Below are 14515 nucleotides of genomic sequence, written 5' to 3'. Positions count from 1 at the left end.
TTCGTGCCCTGGTCCGGGAGGATCCCACATGCCGCGGAGCGGCTGGGCCCGTGAGCCATGGCCGCTGAGCCTGCGCGTCCGGAGCCTGTGCTCCGCAGCGGGAGAGGCCACAACAGGGACAGGCCCGCGTACTGGGGGAAAAAAAAAAAAAGGAAGAAGTTGATGTGACAATGGAAGCAGAGGGTCAAAGTCAGAGAGAGATAAGATGCTGGGTTGCTGCTTTGAAGATATAGGAAGGGGCCATGAGCCAAGGAATGCAGGCAACCTCCAGAAGCTGGAAAAGACGAGGAAATCCATTCTCCCCCGGAGCCTCCAGAAGAAACCAGCCCCACCGACTGTAACCCTGTGAAACTGATTTTGGACTTCTGGCCTCCAGAACTGTGAGAGACTAAATTTGCACTGTGGTCCACAGGCTCCACGTCTGTGGTCATTTGTTACAGCAGCCCCAGGAAACGAACACAGGCACCACGTGCCAGTCACATATTAGCTTGTGAACTCCTCACATCAACCTGGAGCAGTGGGTTGTACCATCATCCTCATTTTACAGATGAGGAAACCGAGGCACAGAAAACAATTAAGCATCTTGGCCGAGGGCACACAGGGAGTAGGTAACAACGTTCCTGCTTGGTCCACTAATACGATTACTATACACACGACTGCTCCCTGCTTTTCAGGCAAATGGCTGCACCCACCAGAAAAGAAGCTGTGTTCCGATGGACGTTCTGGTCTGGCAGCAGCTCTCCCAGAACCTCCCGGATCCCTTCCTCCAGGACACAGGGACCACCAGCCTCGCATGCTCTGCAGCCACCCCCCGCCCTCCCACATTTCTGAGCCCTCCCGTTACACCATAGTCACTATCCTTCTCGGTCCCCCTGTAGCAGAGAGAGGTCAGCTTGCTGGACAGCAGTGCTCACAGGCGGTTTTGCACGGAGAAGCATCCTGTGTGCGTAATTATCTGCTCTGTTTGACAGTAACTGAGACTCTGCTAAGAAAGACTAAGAAGAACTGTAATAACGCACAATCTGACCATGGATCTTTAGAAAACCTTCACAGGTCCCATTTTTGCATATCTTTGATAATTCATTATCAAGTGTATGGAGAATCTCATTTAAAAATTAAGTTTTTTTTTTTTTAAGGTTACACAGAAGTTTAGGTTTTCCAGAACCTGTAGAACAACTTGGTTTTATAGCCATGAGGGTACAAGCACACCCCTCAGCTGAAGGCTTTTCCCATTTTAATTCCAGGAGGAGGAGACAGTGGCTGGTTTATCCTCGACCTGGGGCCCTGGGTGCTCAGGCGGGGAGGGAGGAGCAGTTGGAAGCACCCTTACTTTGACGACGGAGAGCATCCCCTCGTTGGTTTGCGGGTTGGTGTGGATCTCGAAGCTCTGCCCAGGGTTCCCGTTGATGATGGTGTAGGCGGCCCTCCACGCGCCTGTGGCAGGATCGTCCTTGTCCTCAACTGTCAAGTTGACAATAACTCCCACGGCTCCTTCCTCAACTGTGGCTTGAAACTGCAAACAAAGCAGACCGTTACTGTCACTATTTTGGGGAAAAAAACACACACAAAAAAACCATAGTGAAGACCATTGATGGCACTCTTACCATATGCCTGGTACCGGGCACATTACCCGTACCATCTCATTAAATAATAAAGACTAACAGAGGAATTTCACGATGCTGTGTGTGTCAACAGATGATATGCTTCAGGTTCTCTCAGCCTTATGCGGGGCCACGAGGCTGAATTCTCTCCTACAGGATGTGGGCAGAAGTGGTGTTTGCCGGGGCTGGCCTGGGTTCACCTGGGCTGAGGGTTAAGAGAACAGCCGTGCCTCTTCTCCGGGCCCCTTTCCTTCTATCTACCTGGATGCAGACAACCAGGAGACCCAAGGGGAAGGTGGAGCCACAAGAGGGAATGAGCTTGGGTACCTGAGTCACCACATGGAGGTGGGTGGGAGCCCGTCCTCAACTGTTGTTGAATGAGAAACAAACTTGTATTGAGTTTGAGCCCTTATGCATTTTTGTTTGCATTTGTTCTTGTAGCCTTGTTAATGAATGCAAATCTGTGTGCCCAGGGTGGCCGAACAATACCAAAACGTCGCAGCCTGGAGCAGAGAAAGGTTTACTGCAGGGCCAGGCAAGGAGATGCCTTAAAAATGCCTTAAAAACCCTGAACTCCTGAAAGCTTTCAGCGAAGCCCTTTGACAGGAAAGGTGAGGGAGGGGCGTGCTTAGTTGTTGCAGACTTCTTGGTGCCGGATCCCTTGTACTTGAGGTCAGGTCACCGGCAGGTCACGGTGTTCCTGTAAACCTCCACCAAAACAAATGTTACTCTCTGTTCTGACAAGAAAGAGCAAGGTCCCAAGGCTCAACTTTCGCCCTCTGAGGTCCAGGCCCTGGCTGAGAGGAGGGGGTCCCCGCGGGGGCCAGTTACCCTGCCCCGGAGCGTTTGTCCAGCACCCAGGCTGGGTCCTCCCGCCAGTGCCCAGGCCCGGCTGAAGAGGCAGATCTCAGCTGGCAGCGCCCTCAGGGCCAGGTCCCCAGACCCCGCCCAGCCGTCATCACTGAGGGAGCCAGGCACCCAGGACCCCGCCGGCCCTCAGGTGCCTCAGGCCACCCAAGGGTTCGGGCAGAGCGGGCCGGGTCCCAGGGAGCCAGGGAGACCGCCGCCGCCATTAGGTAGCGGAGGAGGGGATGGGAGCGAGGTTCCCGCGGCCTCAAGGCCTAGGCCCGGCCAGTGGGCGGCCATGGCAAGGGCTCTGGAGCTCTGCGGGGCACAGCCCCCAGCCCGTCCTGGGGCCCCCCAGCTCACCCACCGCCTGAGGCCGGGGAGGGCCTGGAGGGCTCCAGGGAGAAGACCGCCGTCCCCCTCTTACCACACGGAGATCCACCTCTTACCTCTTGCCAGGAGGACCACCCCGCGCGGACCGTCGGCGGAGCGACCTCTAACTGCCACTCTAAGCGTCTCTTGCTAACGCTCCTGTGCTTAAGGTCTCGCGGTAACGGTTGCGTGGTAACGGCTGTGCACCCGCCCCGCCCCTATTACAGCCTCACCCAAACCTAAACTACAAGGTAACCAGATAATCACGCCGCCATCGCTCATATATGGAGGGACGGGGATTGGAACCCCAGTGTTTGACTCCAGAGCCTCTGCTCAATTATAGCATCTTCCTTAGTGAAGCAAGCCAATTTCAACCCTCCCACCCCTTGCCCACGCCTAGCATGACTTTAAAAGGAAGGAAACATATTTTCTAAAGAAACATATAAATCAATTGTTTGGAGCTTTCTTGTACCTGTTTTTTTATTGTAACACCTCTCAAATATTTGTTGCAAGTAAGTGTGGTGAAAAATAAATCAATAAATGAAAAATCAGCTTCGAGAGAGAATGTCACGAGCCATCATTAGCACATTGTTTTGAGCTGGAAACATTAAGTATTGTTTTGGTGCTTACCTCTGATACACTACTGGTGAATAGTAATCTGTTTGCAAATATTTTATATGCAAGTAATACCAATAAGCTGACAACAAGAAGAAGAAATATCCTGGAATTTTAATTAGTAGGAAAGAGAATCTAGAGATAGTAAGAGGATGTCAGAAAGCCCTTATGTTCAAAGACAAGTAATTTGAGAAATGAGGTTTCAAAAGCAGTGGCTGATTAACTGACTTGCAAACCATTAATCACAAGCCATAATCTTGATGCCTTGGCGGAGACAGGATGAGGATGGGAACTGATTTGTCTATCACAACTCAGCAAACCTGGGTGAGCTGTTTCCCTTCCCTACAAGGGGTGCTGGGAAATTCCTAGAACATGCACACTGGATGGAAAGGAGCTGGAGTGAGGGGGAAGTGGAGGATACTGTCACACAGAAACAGCTCCACGAGACAATTATTTTGACCTGATTCCTCTGATTCTTGTTTAAGTTAGGCCTAACTTCTATCTTTCCCCCCTTATCACAAAAATTATCGAATTCCTGAGCTTGAAATCTAGACTGGTGGTTCCCAGCCCTGTTAGAATCTCCTGGAGGGCTTTGTAAAAACACTGTTTAAAAAAAAAAATAACCCTATTCCAATTCAGTTGGTCTGGGGTAAGGCGTGGGTTTCAGTGTTTTGTTGACCTGCCCAGATAATTCTAATATGTAGTTTGGATAAAGAAGCATGAGAGTTCAAGGTCAAGAATGGCCAAAGTAAGCATGTGAGAGCCTGCCCTGGTGCATTGCAAGGCTGCCTGGGTCCCATGCTGAGGGGCCTGCAGCGCCATGTGGGATCAGTAGGAAGGAGAGCTGTGATCAACTACTGCTGCCTGCCATGTGTCCGGGAGCGGGACACACGTGCTATCCAATCCCACGGGTGGCAGATAAAGAAACAGGCACGGAGAAGGAAGGAAGGAAGAGGTTTGTCCGAAGTCCTTGAGGGAACCAAAGGTCAGATACAAATCTCGCGGACTCTCCAGTTACGTCTGCCTTCCACAAGTTCTAATACTCATGCCCACTCAAGAGTCCCATTGCTTAGGCCAGTCCTCCACCCCCTGCCGTGGTCCAGAGCCAGAGGACTGATTCTCTGTCCCTCCTGATCACAGCAGACCTCGGCTCATAACCTGTCCCTGTGGCTGTTCTGACACCTGTACCTTGGGACACCAGGCAGACAATTCAGTGGGTTTGGGAGTGCTAAGACTAGAGGATGCTGGAAACCATCAGTCAGGTGCGAATGCCATTATATCCAGTCCACAGGTGAGAAGTTACTTTGTCAAGGCAGGTGAATGTCACATTGCTGAGAGGAAGACACTATAAGAACAGATCACGATTTGAGGAGGCTGGAGGCTCCATGTGTGCCTGTCTTGTTCAGGGCTTTCTCTCCACCCCTTGCATGATGCTGGGTGCATAGAAGGGACACAGTAGGTGTCTGCTGAGTGAATGAATGGTCTTAAGATAGGAAATGGGGTCTGGCATCAAAGGTGAGGACTGAGAGGAAATGTGAAGGGATGAAGCTATGCAGGAGTGAGACTAAGAGAGACTGGCATGGTGATGGATGCCTGATTCTGCCACTTGCTTGGATGGTGCAGGGCAGGAGGGATGGGTTGACCTCCCTTGTTCTCCAGAACATCTCTACCAGGGATGCCTTATGACTTTTGAAGACACTGGGTACGTTACATTTGTTGGTCCCTCCTACCGCACTTGATTTTCATAGGCTTTAAAAATTTCATTTTTTTTTCCCCTGATGTGAGGAAAAAAATTAAAATTTTCTTTGACCCTAAAAAATTAGCTGTTTTTTTTTTTTTGCTGATCTTAGGAGTTTAGGCATGCGCTTATGGCGCCGGGTCCCTAGTACACAGCACAGTGCTGGACGCATGAAGATCTTCTGAATGGATGGATGAATTTGTCAAATTAATATTTAGGCCATGTATAGGTGAGAAAAACCTGTGCAGTTTCTCCCATGACAACTTTTCATGACACCCACCAAGAGGCTGGTGCAGAATACCTTTTCAGTGTGTGGGCAAATGAGTCCAAGTGGAATGGGAAGGTGATAATGTTTTAGAAATTCTCACAGCATGCCTTACGACCCTAATATATCCTTAGATGTAGTAATGTGTCCACAGCCACATCTACCTACCATCCATCACCCATCCATCCATTTATTTATCCTCCATTCATCCATCCATCCTTCCATCCACTTACCCGTCCTCCATCCATCCTCCATCCATGCATCCATGCATCCATCCACCCATCCATCCATATTCCAGCCAGCCAGCCAAAAAATATTTGTCAAGCGTCTTCTGTGTACCACGCATGATATAGTATTAAATTTTAAAAAATAGAAAAATAAAAAAATAAATTCTAGGGATACACTAGTAAACAAGACAACAGACATGGCATATGTTTAATTATAAAAATATGTGAAGTGTTGGGGAAGAAATAACATAGTTCTTGGAGAGCCTGAAGCTTGAGGGGAGTGGTGAGAGGGGGTGGTGCCTGACCCAGTCTAGGGAGGGTCATTAGGGAAGAATTCCCTGAGAACCGAAAGAAGAGGAGTTAGTGAGATCAAAGGGGAGAGAGTCTTCCTGGCATCTGCAACAGCAGGTGCAAAGGCCAGCGGTGAAGGAAGCACGGGGCATTTGTGGACCAGAGGGGAGGTGGGTGTGGCTGGAGAGCAAAGGAGAACTCGGCGAGAACTGTTTGCTACTGGACTCCAGAGGAGAATTGAGTCAGATTATGCACAGCCTTGTGGGCCAGGGAAAGGCATTTAGAATTTGTCTTGAGAGCCAAGTGAAGTCTAATCAAGGAACAGGATCATGTTTAAATCTACCCCTGGGAGAATTCAGAAAAAAAATCTTTAAATATAGAAAACATTCAACACAATTATTATAGTCTTTGTTAAGACCATTATCTGATTCTTGCATAAACTATAAAGCCAGTTTCCTTGAGCATCCATTTAGAAACTCATTATTGCTTAATTAAACACTCATTCTATAAATTCTATTCAATGTTTAACCGCATTACGTAATTCAAGAATGGAAAATTAAGTAGATTAAAATGAAACAGTACCATGTTATATTTCTGTAGCAATGCTCACTCTGTGATTTAAAAACAATAGACAGACATTAATTTACCATACTAGAGCAGGAGGAATTACGGATTGTAACATTACTTCATTTAATTGGAAAAAAATAAAGTTACTTTTCTGTTAAACTGTGCAGCAAATCAAATACGAGATGCAAAACGTGTTTTTACACAATCAGTGTGGGCGGCTGGCTTGGGACATACTGAGTTGCATTAGCTCTCTCCTCTCAGTTCAGAACTGAGTTATTTCATTTCCTTTTCTTGGCCAAGGTGAGGTGAATTTTGTGATGGACATTTAGGAAGAGACTACTTGGACTTGACACAAAGGTTATCCGTCACCAGGGGAAGAGTAACTTGCATTTTAATTGACACTGAGAATGAACACTGTTCCTCACAGAGCAAAGAGCTGGTCATTCAGCTTAACCTGGAAGATGGAAATAACGATCAGCAGGCCAGAAAGCCACAGGTCGGGGGGAAGCGACAGCTGATGACTTTAAGGGACAGGACCCATGCAAGCCTGCCTGCTTGATCGCTGGAGTCCAGGTTCATGAGCTGCCAGCCCTGGGGTTTCATGGAGAATTGATGTTGAACTTGAAAAGGTGGGATAGAGTCATCTGGGCCCTGGCTTTGGAAAAATTAAAAGATAAGGTCGCGGAAAGTTTTACACACTTCAGTTTCTATTCGTGAGGATAAAAGGGTGAGGGAGACATCAACAGAAACTGAACTTGCAAGCACTTTTATGAGTCTGTATTTACATAAACGATGCAGCTTGTTGGAAAAAAATTAATTTCTTGCTGATAGCCTAATGGGTAGAAACTGTGATTGCTATAAATAAGATCATACATTTAAGGATCCTGGCATAGAGTAAGGAATCAGTATTTGTTAGCAATGGTGATGATGATCGATTTCATTCTTTATCATGTGAAATTCTTACTAATAAATTGGAGAATATGGCTCAAACCCCTGTGACTCTTTCTGTTCTTATCACAGTCTGCCTTCCAATGTGGTTGTCTTGGGTAGATAGCTTATTTCCCTCAGTGGGTGTGGAAGAAGCTCTTTGCTCTTCAGCCGTGTATACCTGACACTCACAAACTTGCATATCTTTGTCTTGATCTTTATCGCCAAGACAAATGAAGTTAACTTATGACACCCACATTTAGAAGGGATAGCTGCATCAGATATCTGGTTTCCTTCTATCTATGATTAGGAGTCATCCTGGGGTAGAAAGATGCAACACCTCATTTAAATAAATAGTCATTAAATGTCTATTGCATGTCAGGGGGTCTGCCAGGCACAAGAAGTACAGCAGTAAATGAGAGGGACACTCTCCTCTCCCCTCATGGGTTTACAGCTCAGCAGACTGACACATTCCCTCCTGATCACCCCATTTTCTTTATACGCTTTGCTCACACAATTCGTTTTCTACCATTTGTCCACTGTCATTCATCCCAGGCTGCATCTATGTTTGGACGTGACTTAGTTTACAGCCAATGGTCATTTTAATAAATGGTGCTGGGGCCATTGGCTAGCCATGTGGAAAAAACAAAGAATCTTGATTCCTGACCTCACACCATACAGAAATTGTGAAAGGTAAAACAATCGGTGTTTTAGAAGAAAACATAGGAGGACATTTTGATTCAGCTTACAGTTAATGTTTATGTGTACTTTAAATATATGTAATATAATGTAAAATATTTAAAATACATATAATATAAAAATATAAAATGTAATTATATATATAAAGTGCACATAACATAGATAATATTTAAATAACAAATTTAGTAAGTATAGAGTTTATTCAGCATTTTTTTTTTTTTTTTTTTTTTTGCGGTACGCGGGCCTCTCACCGTTGCGGCCTCTCCCGTTGCGGAGCACAGGCTCCGGACGCGCAGGCTCAGCGGCCACGGCTCACGGGCCCAGCCGCTCCGCGGCACGTGGGATCCTCCCGGACCGGGGCACGAACCCGCGTCCCCTGCCTCGGCAGGCGGACTCTCAACCACAGCGCCACCAGGGAAGCCCTATTCAGTATTTTAAAGAAGGCTTTATGTATACGAGGTGATGAACAGCAGAGCCCCACAAGGAACTGTAGGTTACTTGGCTGAGAACCATGGTCTGCTCATCAGCTAGCCCTCAAGACAACTGCACCCACTGAGTCCCTCCCTAGCCATGTCCCAGTAGGATGTGCATGGACAGGCCCCGAAGTAATACCAAGATGGGAGGGGACCATTCGGGAACCCAACAGCCCACAATAGCCCCAGACGTTGGTGAGCATCTTTTACTCATTTCCCAACTAGTCAACATTCTCTCTTCTCTAAATATCGTTTTCTCTTTGAAGATGAAGAGTGGTGTCAGCCCCTTGGTGTTCAATGTCCATGGGAGACAGTTCACAGAGAGAAGACGTAAAGCAGATGCTAGAGCTGGGCTTTCCAGCAACTGTGAGCAGAGACTTCCCCGCCCTCTCATGTGGAGGCAGCCTGGGGCGTGTGCCTATCAACCGTGAGATGGGTCTTGTCTCTGTTTCCGAAAATGCCCAACACCACCTCTTTCATAAAGTGAGAGCGCGATAATTAGACATTCAACTTGGGGATCATTTTTGTCTATAGAATACAACCCGAGGGGAGAAGATGACAGTGTACATGTGCTGGAGGGCCTCACGATAGGAATGACCAGTTCTTCTCTAGTCTCACTGAGAAAAAGGAAAGTGAACTAAATTGTACGTCACATGCCAGAGATGATAACATTCTAATGGTGGACGGCAGTCTTTGGTTTCTGAAGATTCTTCAAGTATCTGAGTAGATTTAGTTCAGGGTGCCTGTATAAATAAAACATCTGAGGAAACTATACCTTCCCCAGCTCCTGCTGAAAAGAGTGTTACTAGAGTGCCATTTGTATCACACAATCCCAGCTTTCGTTGCCAGAGCTGACTGGACCCAGAAGTGGCACTGGACTCACAAGTCACCAATCTATTGGCTGCTTCATGAACGATCAGATGATTTCTCTAAGCATATGAACTCAGAGAAATAGAGGCTATATAATCAGAGAGCAAAGGGTCCTTAAATGCTAAGTTTCTGAGTAGATGAGAAATGGAGCGGCCATTTTTTGTCATTTGGACATGAACGAATAGATGCATAGAGAAGCACAAGAATGGACACACTGAAAGAAAAACCAAGAGATCTTGGGGGCCCTCAGAGACAGACAGATAAGGAAGCATCCCTGATCTCTGACTAGTTTCCCAGTCCTGGTCCTGTTCGCCTGAGGTTCCCTGTGCTTCTTGTGTGGGGATGCTCCCGTGCCTCTCAGCAACCCCATCTGCTCTCCAGCCGTCTCATGTGGGTTTCTACTCCTTGCAACTAATGGAGGCCTGGGAAAACAGCTGTGGTGGATGCATGTCTATCATTCTCAGGACGTAAATGTGGTCCTTTTGATAAAGATTTGGGTTTCACAGATGTTTCCTCAAATATTTTTTCTTTTTCTCTTTTACATCTTGCTATGGACATTTTCCAACAGCTATAAAAGCAGACAGAATGAAGTAATGAACCCCATGTGCCATCATCAGGCTTCAGAGCTTTTCAACTTCTGCCCCCATTGTGCTTCATCCACACGCCCACTTCTTCCCACTCCTGTCTTGTTTGGAGCAAATCCGAGACATATCACTGAATCTGTAAATATTTCACTGCTTGTTGCTAAAAGTTAAAAACTCTTTTTAAGGGAACAGAATCAAAGTCCTCTCCTGATCCAACTAACATTAATTTCTTCTACTGACAATTACTGTGTTTTTCTTTTGTGCCGGATGCTTTACTAAAAGTATTTGCAAGTTATTTCTATCATGGGGAGAGAGAGTCCCTTGTAGCCGTGGTAAAGAACAGTTGGAGACTGGCCTATTAGACTTCTCCACGGGTTACGAGAGTCTTCTCAGTTAAATGTTACTAAACATTTATGTTTAGTATGCCACACGCTGTTACTAAACAGGTGAGGAAACAGAAAAGCTGAATGTGGAAACAGTTCAATGATAATAAGGAATAGCAGCTCGATGACAAAGAAACATGTTCCTGAGTGGGGAGGGCTCTCCAGAGTTGCTGGCATGCCAGGCAGTGTGGTTCTTGGTCCAGGAGAGCCGAGGCACACGTCTCCTAGTGGATGGGACCCCACCCCCCCACCCCAGGGACCCCCGGGCCGGGAGGAGAGCTACGTGCCTGGGGGGCTGCGTCTGGGGTCCTGTTCCAACGAGAGGAAAGACCAAGTGTCACGCAGCCTCCCAGCTCTACAGGTGCCGGGGGATGAGCCAACAGGCAAGAGAGGGAAACAATATTCACTTCATGCTCCGGGAGGAATTATCCCCGCCTCCCGACTCAGTGCACTCTCTTCTGTATTGATTCATTTCCTAGGAGGAGTTTCCACGGTTGCTGCAGACACAGAGGAAGTGCGGGGTACCTGACTTTGGAGGAAGATGCCCAGCCAGGTTCTGGCTTGCTGGGGGCCCGACGGTCCACCAAATTTATTTACGCAATTCTTCCTCCACGTGACCTCGCCTACCAAAGCTCCTCGAATTTACCAATTACAGATGCATATTGCAGCTAAAAAGTGAGTTTTCAGGAAGACTCAAATACTAAAATATATCTTTTTGTCCTCAAAACAAAATGAGAACACACAGCCACTGAAGACTGGCAGAAAAATCATACAGCTGGGCAATGGTTCTCAAACTATGTTCCTTGGAACAAAGAGTGTTTGAGAGATGGTGCAGGAGTCCCACGAATGTACCACGTATTTTCCTCTAAACAAGAAAGACTGAAACTGCCCGAGGAATCTGCTAGATATATTTTATCCGTTTTGTACATTAGCGTTCTTGTCTAAGATTTGGCTTGGAAAAAAAAAGTTTTGCTGCTGAAATGAAGTTTGAAAATCACTGCCTTAGGGAACTGATGAAATAAATATTACATGTGATGGTGAGAGAAAAATAAAAACCAAGGAGCAGATATGCCTGCATTGTTTTTTCTCCACATGCCCAGAGTGGAAACTTTATTTCATCTGATATTAATATCTCTCCTTCTCTTGAGTTTCTCTTTTTTAAAAAAATGAAAGAAAAGGCAAAACACATTTGTACATTTGATGAGATAACTGAAAAACAGTTTAATTTTGAGAAGCAAAGAGATTTTCTGCAGGGATACGCATTCGACACAAACATCTGAATCTGGATGAAGAATGACTTTTCTTTAGGAACAATAGCGTGGTCTGCTCCAAAGACTTAGAATTTGGTTTATGCAATTCTGCAAATTTACAGGTGTGGAAAATTCAGTGAAATGGGGCAAGTTCTGATCTACCTCTAACTCACAGGTAAATTCTGTAACTTCTCTGAGTCTAAGTTTGTTTACCTGAGGTGTAGGGTATCAGGCTAGAGAGGAGTTCTTAACGCTGACTGCACATTAGAATCACCTGAAAACTACTCTTGATCTGAGGTCCCACATTCAGCGATTCTCCTTGGGTAGGGCCTAGGCATTTGCATTTCTTTTTTTCTTTTTTTTTTTTTTTGCTGTACGCGGGCCCCTCACTGTCGCAGCCTCTCCCGTTGCGGAGCACAGGCTCCGGACGCACAGGCTCAGCGGCCATGGCTCACGGGCCCAGCTGCTCCGCGGCATGTGGGATCCTCCTGGACCGGGGCACGAACCCGCGTCCCCTGCCTCGGCAGGCGGACTCTTAACCACTGCACCACCAGGGAAGCCCAAGGCATTTGCATTTCTGAAAACTCCCCCAGAGGTTCTGATGAATGGCCAGGAAGTGAGAACAGCTGCTTGAAATGACTCCGAAGGCCCCCTCCTAGTGTTAGGATCGAACTTTAAAAAGATCGTTGTGACCTGTTCTAGCTTGTGTGGGTCCCAGCCGGCATTGGGAGTGCCATAGGATACCACTGGTGGGACCCTTGAGATTTCTTACAGTTCTCTGCTCCAGGAATCTATAGGAGCTGCTAACGGACCAACGGAATACATTTGCCAATGAAATCACAGGGCTATCTCCTGGAGGTTATCTTTTTCATGACCTCAAACAGAAATCCTGTACCCATTAAGCAGTCATCCTATTCATCACCCCACCCCCCCAACCCCAGCCGCTGACAATCACTAACCTACCTTCTGTCTCTATGGATTTTCCATTCTGGAAATTTCATAGAAATGGAATGATACAATATGTGGTCTCCTGTGTCTAGCTTCTTTCAATTAGCATACTGTTTTCAAGGTTCATCCCTGTTGTAACCTGTGTTGGTACTTTGTTCCTTTTACTGGCTGAATAATATTCCACAGCATGGATGGACCATATTTTATCTAACCATTCTTCCATTGATCAACATGTGGGCTGTTTCCACTTTTTGGCTATTGTGAATATGCTGCTCTGAACATTCACGGACACGTTTTTATGTGGACGTATGTTTTCATTCCCTTGGGCAGATACCTAGGAGCAGAATTGCTGGGTCACATGGTGACTCTGTGTGTAATGTGGTGGAGATCTAAGTCATTCACCAATATGCAAACAGTGCTTGGGTGGCACCTTTTAAACATATGAGGCCATGTACCGTTTGCCGGCTTCTCAGAGCTCACTGCCCCCTCCCAGGTGAGGAAAGGCAATGTTTGAGAATGCAGCTTCCCTCTTTGAATGGCAGGAGGGGCTGGGAAGAAGGGGGATCTATGGGCGCCGTATCTCCTTTGACTAACCCACTTCAAGTAGCCTCCTTTCCCCTATTTGCAGGCGGTATTGCTCAGCTTAATGCAGAAATGAGACGGACACCCCGGAGCTCACGGAGAACAAGCCCTGCTCCATGCGTGCCCCTTGCAGCTGTTTCTAACTAGAGAAGGTACATCTTTCATCTCCTGAGCGGTAGGAAAATCGACACATTTGGTTAGGCTCCTGATGCTAACGCCCCAATACAAATAAGGACACGAGAAACCTTCTGCTTTCATTACAAGGGATTTGTACAAATTCACACATGGAATTGCCTTACAGCTTCCAATTTATATTTAAATCCCAAATGTCGTTGTCAGAAGTAACTGCTCTAAATCCATTGTCTGTGTCTGCACCATTGATTCCTGTTTCAAATAGACCCCATGGGACCAACTGTAATTCCCATCGGCACCTCTGCATATTTCTTCCCAGAGGTGGCTTGCGGTGCTTCTGAGAACATCTGAGTCCCACAGGTAGAAGAGATGGGAATCATTCCTTTGGGAATCAGACCCAGCGAGAGGGGAAGGATTAGAAAAATCATTCTCTGTCCCTTCTGGGCTGTGATCCCAGGGTGGAGTCACACCAGAAGTCTGTGTGGGGAGAGAGGTGCCCCGATGGCCATCTTTCATGTTGAAAAGAATGAATGATGGAAAGTTACTCATGTTTAACACCCTTGAAGCTCTATAACGTATTGGCTGTGTGACCTTGGTCAAGTCACTTAACCTCTCTGTGTCTTGATTTTCTCGTCAGCACAACGAGAAAAATAATAGTCCCTACCCTTATAGGATTATTATGATGATTGAGAATATTTATAAACGTCAAGATGAATGCCAGACACATAATAAGCAGTATAGGCACATTGTTATGATGAACACAGGCAGAAAGAACACAGAAATGAAGTTTGCAAGGGTGCACATCAATTACAAGGAATGTGACCAGAGAAATAAACTTTGTTCTTTTGGGCTTTTTGTTGCTGTCGTTGGAGTAGACTAGTTTTGCTAAATAATATTTCTGACAATATAAATTTCCCTTGTTGTCTAAAGCTACTTAGACTTGCTGTCACGTATAATCAGAGGTGTCCTGACTAATATACTTTTTAGAGAGGTGTCCTGACCAATAGTACTTTTTAGCTCCTAAATGTATTTTTAATCTAACTTAGGGTTTCTTTTTTTTTTTTTTTTTTTTTTTTTTGTGGTACGCGGGCCTCTCACTGCTGCGGCCCCTCCCGCTGCGGAGCACAGGCTCCGGACGCGCAGGC

General features: G+C 46.5%; 1 protein-coding gene across 1 annotated transcript in view; it reads right to left on the bottom strand.

Moving 5' to 3' along the window:
• The window catches only part of CDH13 (cadherin 13), a 1052304-nt gene that overhangs the window by 115707 nt on the left and 922082 nt on the right, over positions 1 to 14515 (bottom strand). The window contains exon 9 of the mRNA XM_024125020.3: positions 1331 to 1513. Within this exon, the coding sequence (XP_023980788.1) occupies positions 1331 to 1513 (183 nt within the window). The remainder of the gene's footprint in view (positions 1 to 1330; positions 1514 to 14515) is intronic.

This window comes from Physeter macrocephalus, chromosome 17 (assembly GCF_002837175.3).
Source record: "Physeter macrocephalus isolate SW-GA chromosome 17, ASM283717v5, whole genome shotgun sequence".
NCBI lineage: Eukaryota > Metazoa > Chordata > Mammalia > Artiodactyla > Physeteridae > Physeter > Physeter macrocephalus.
This window is presented reverse-complemented; position numbering and strand designations above follow the sequence as displayed.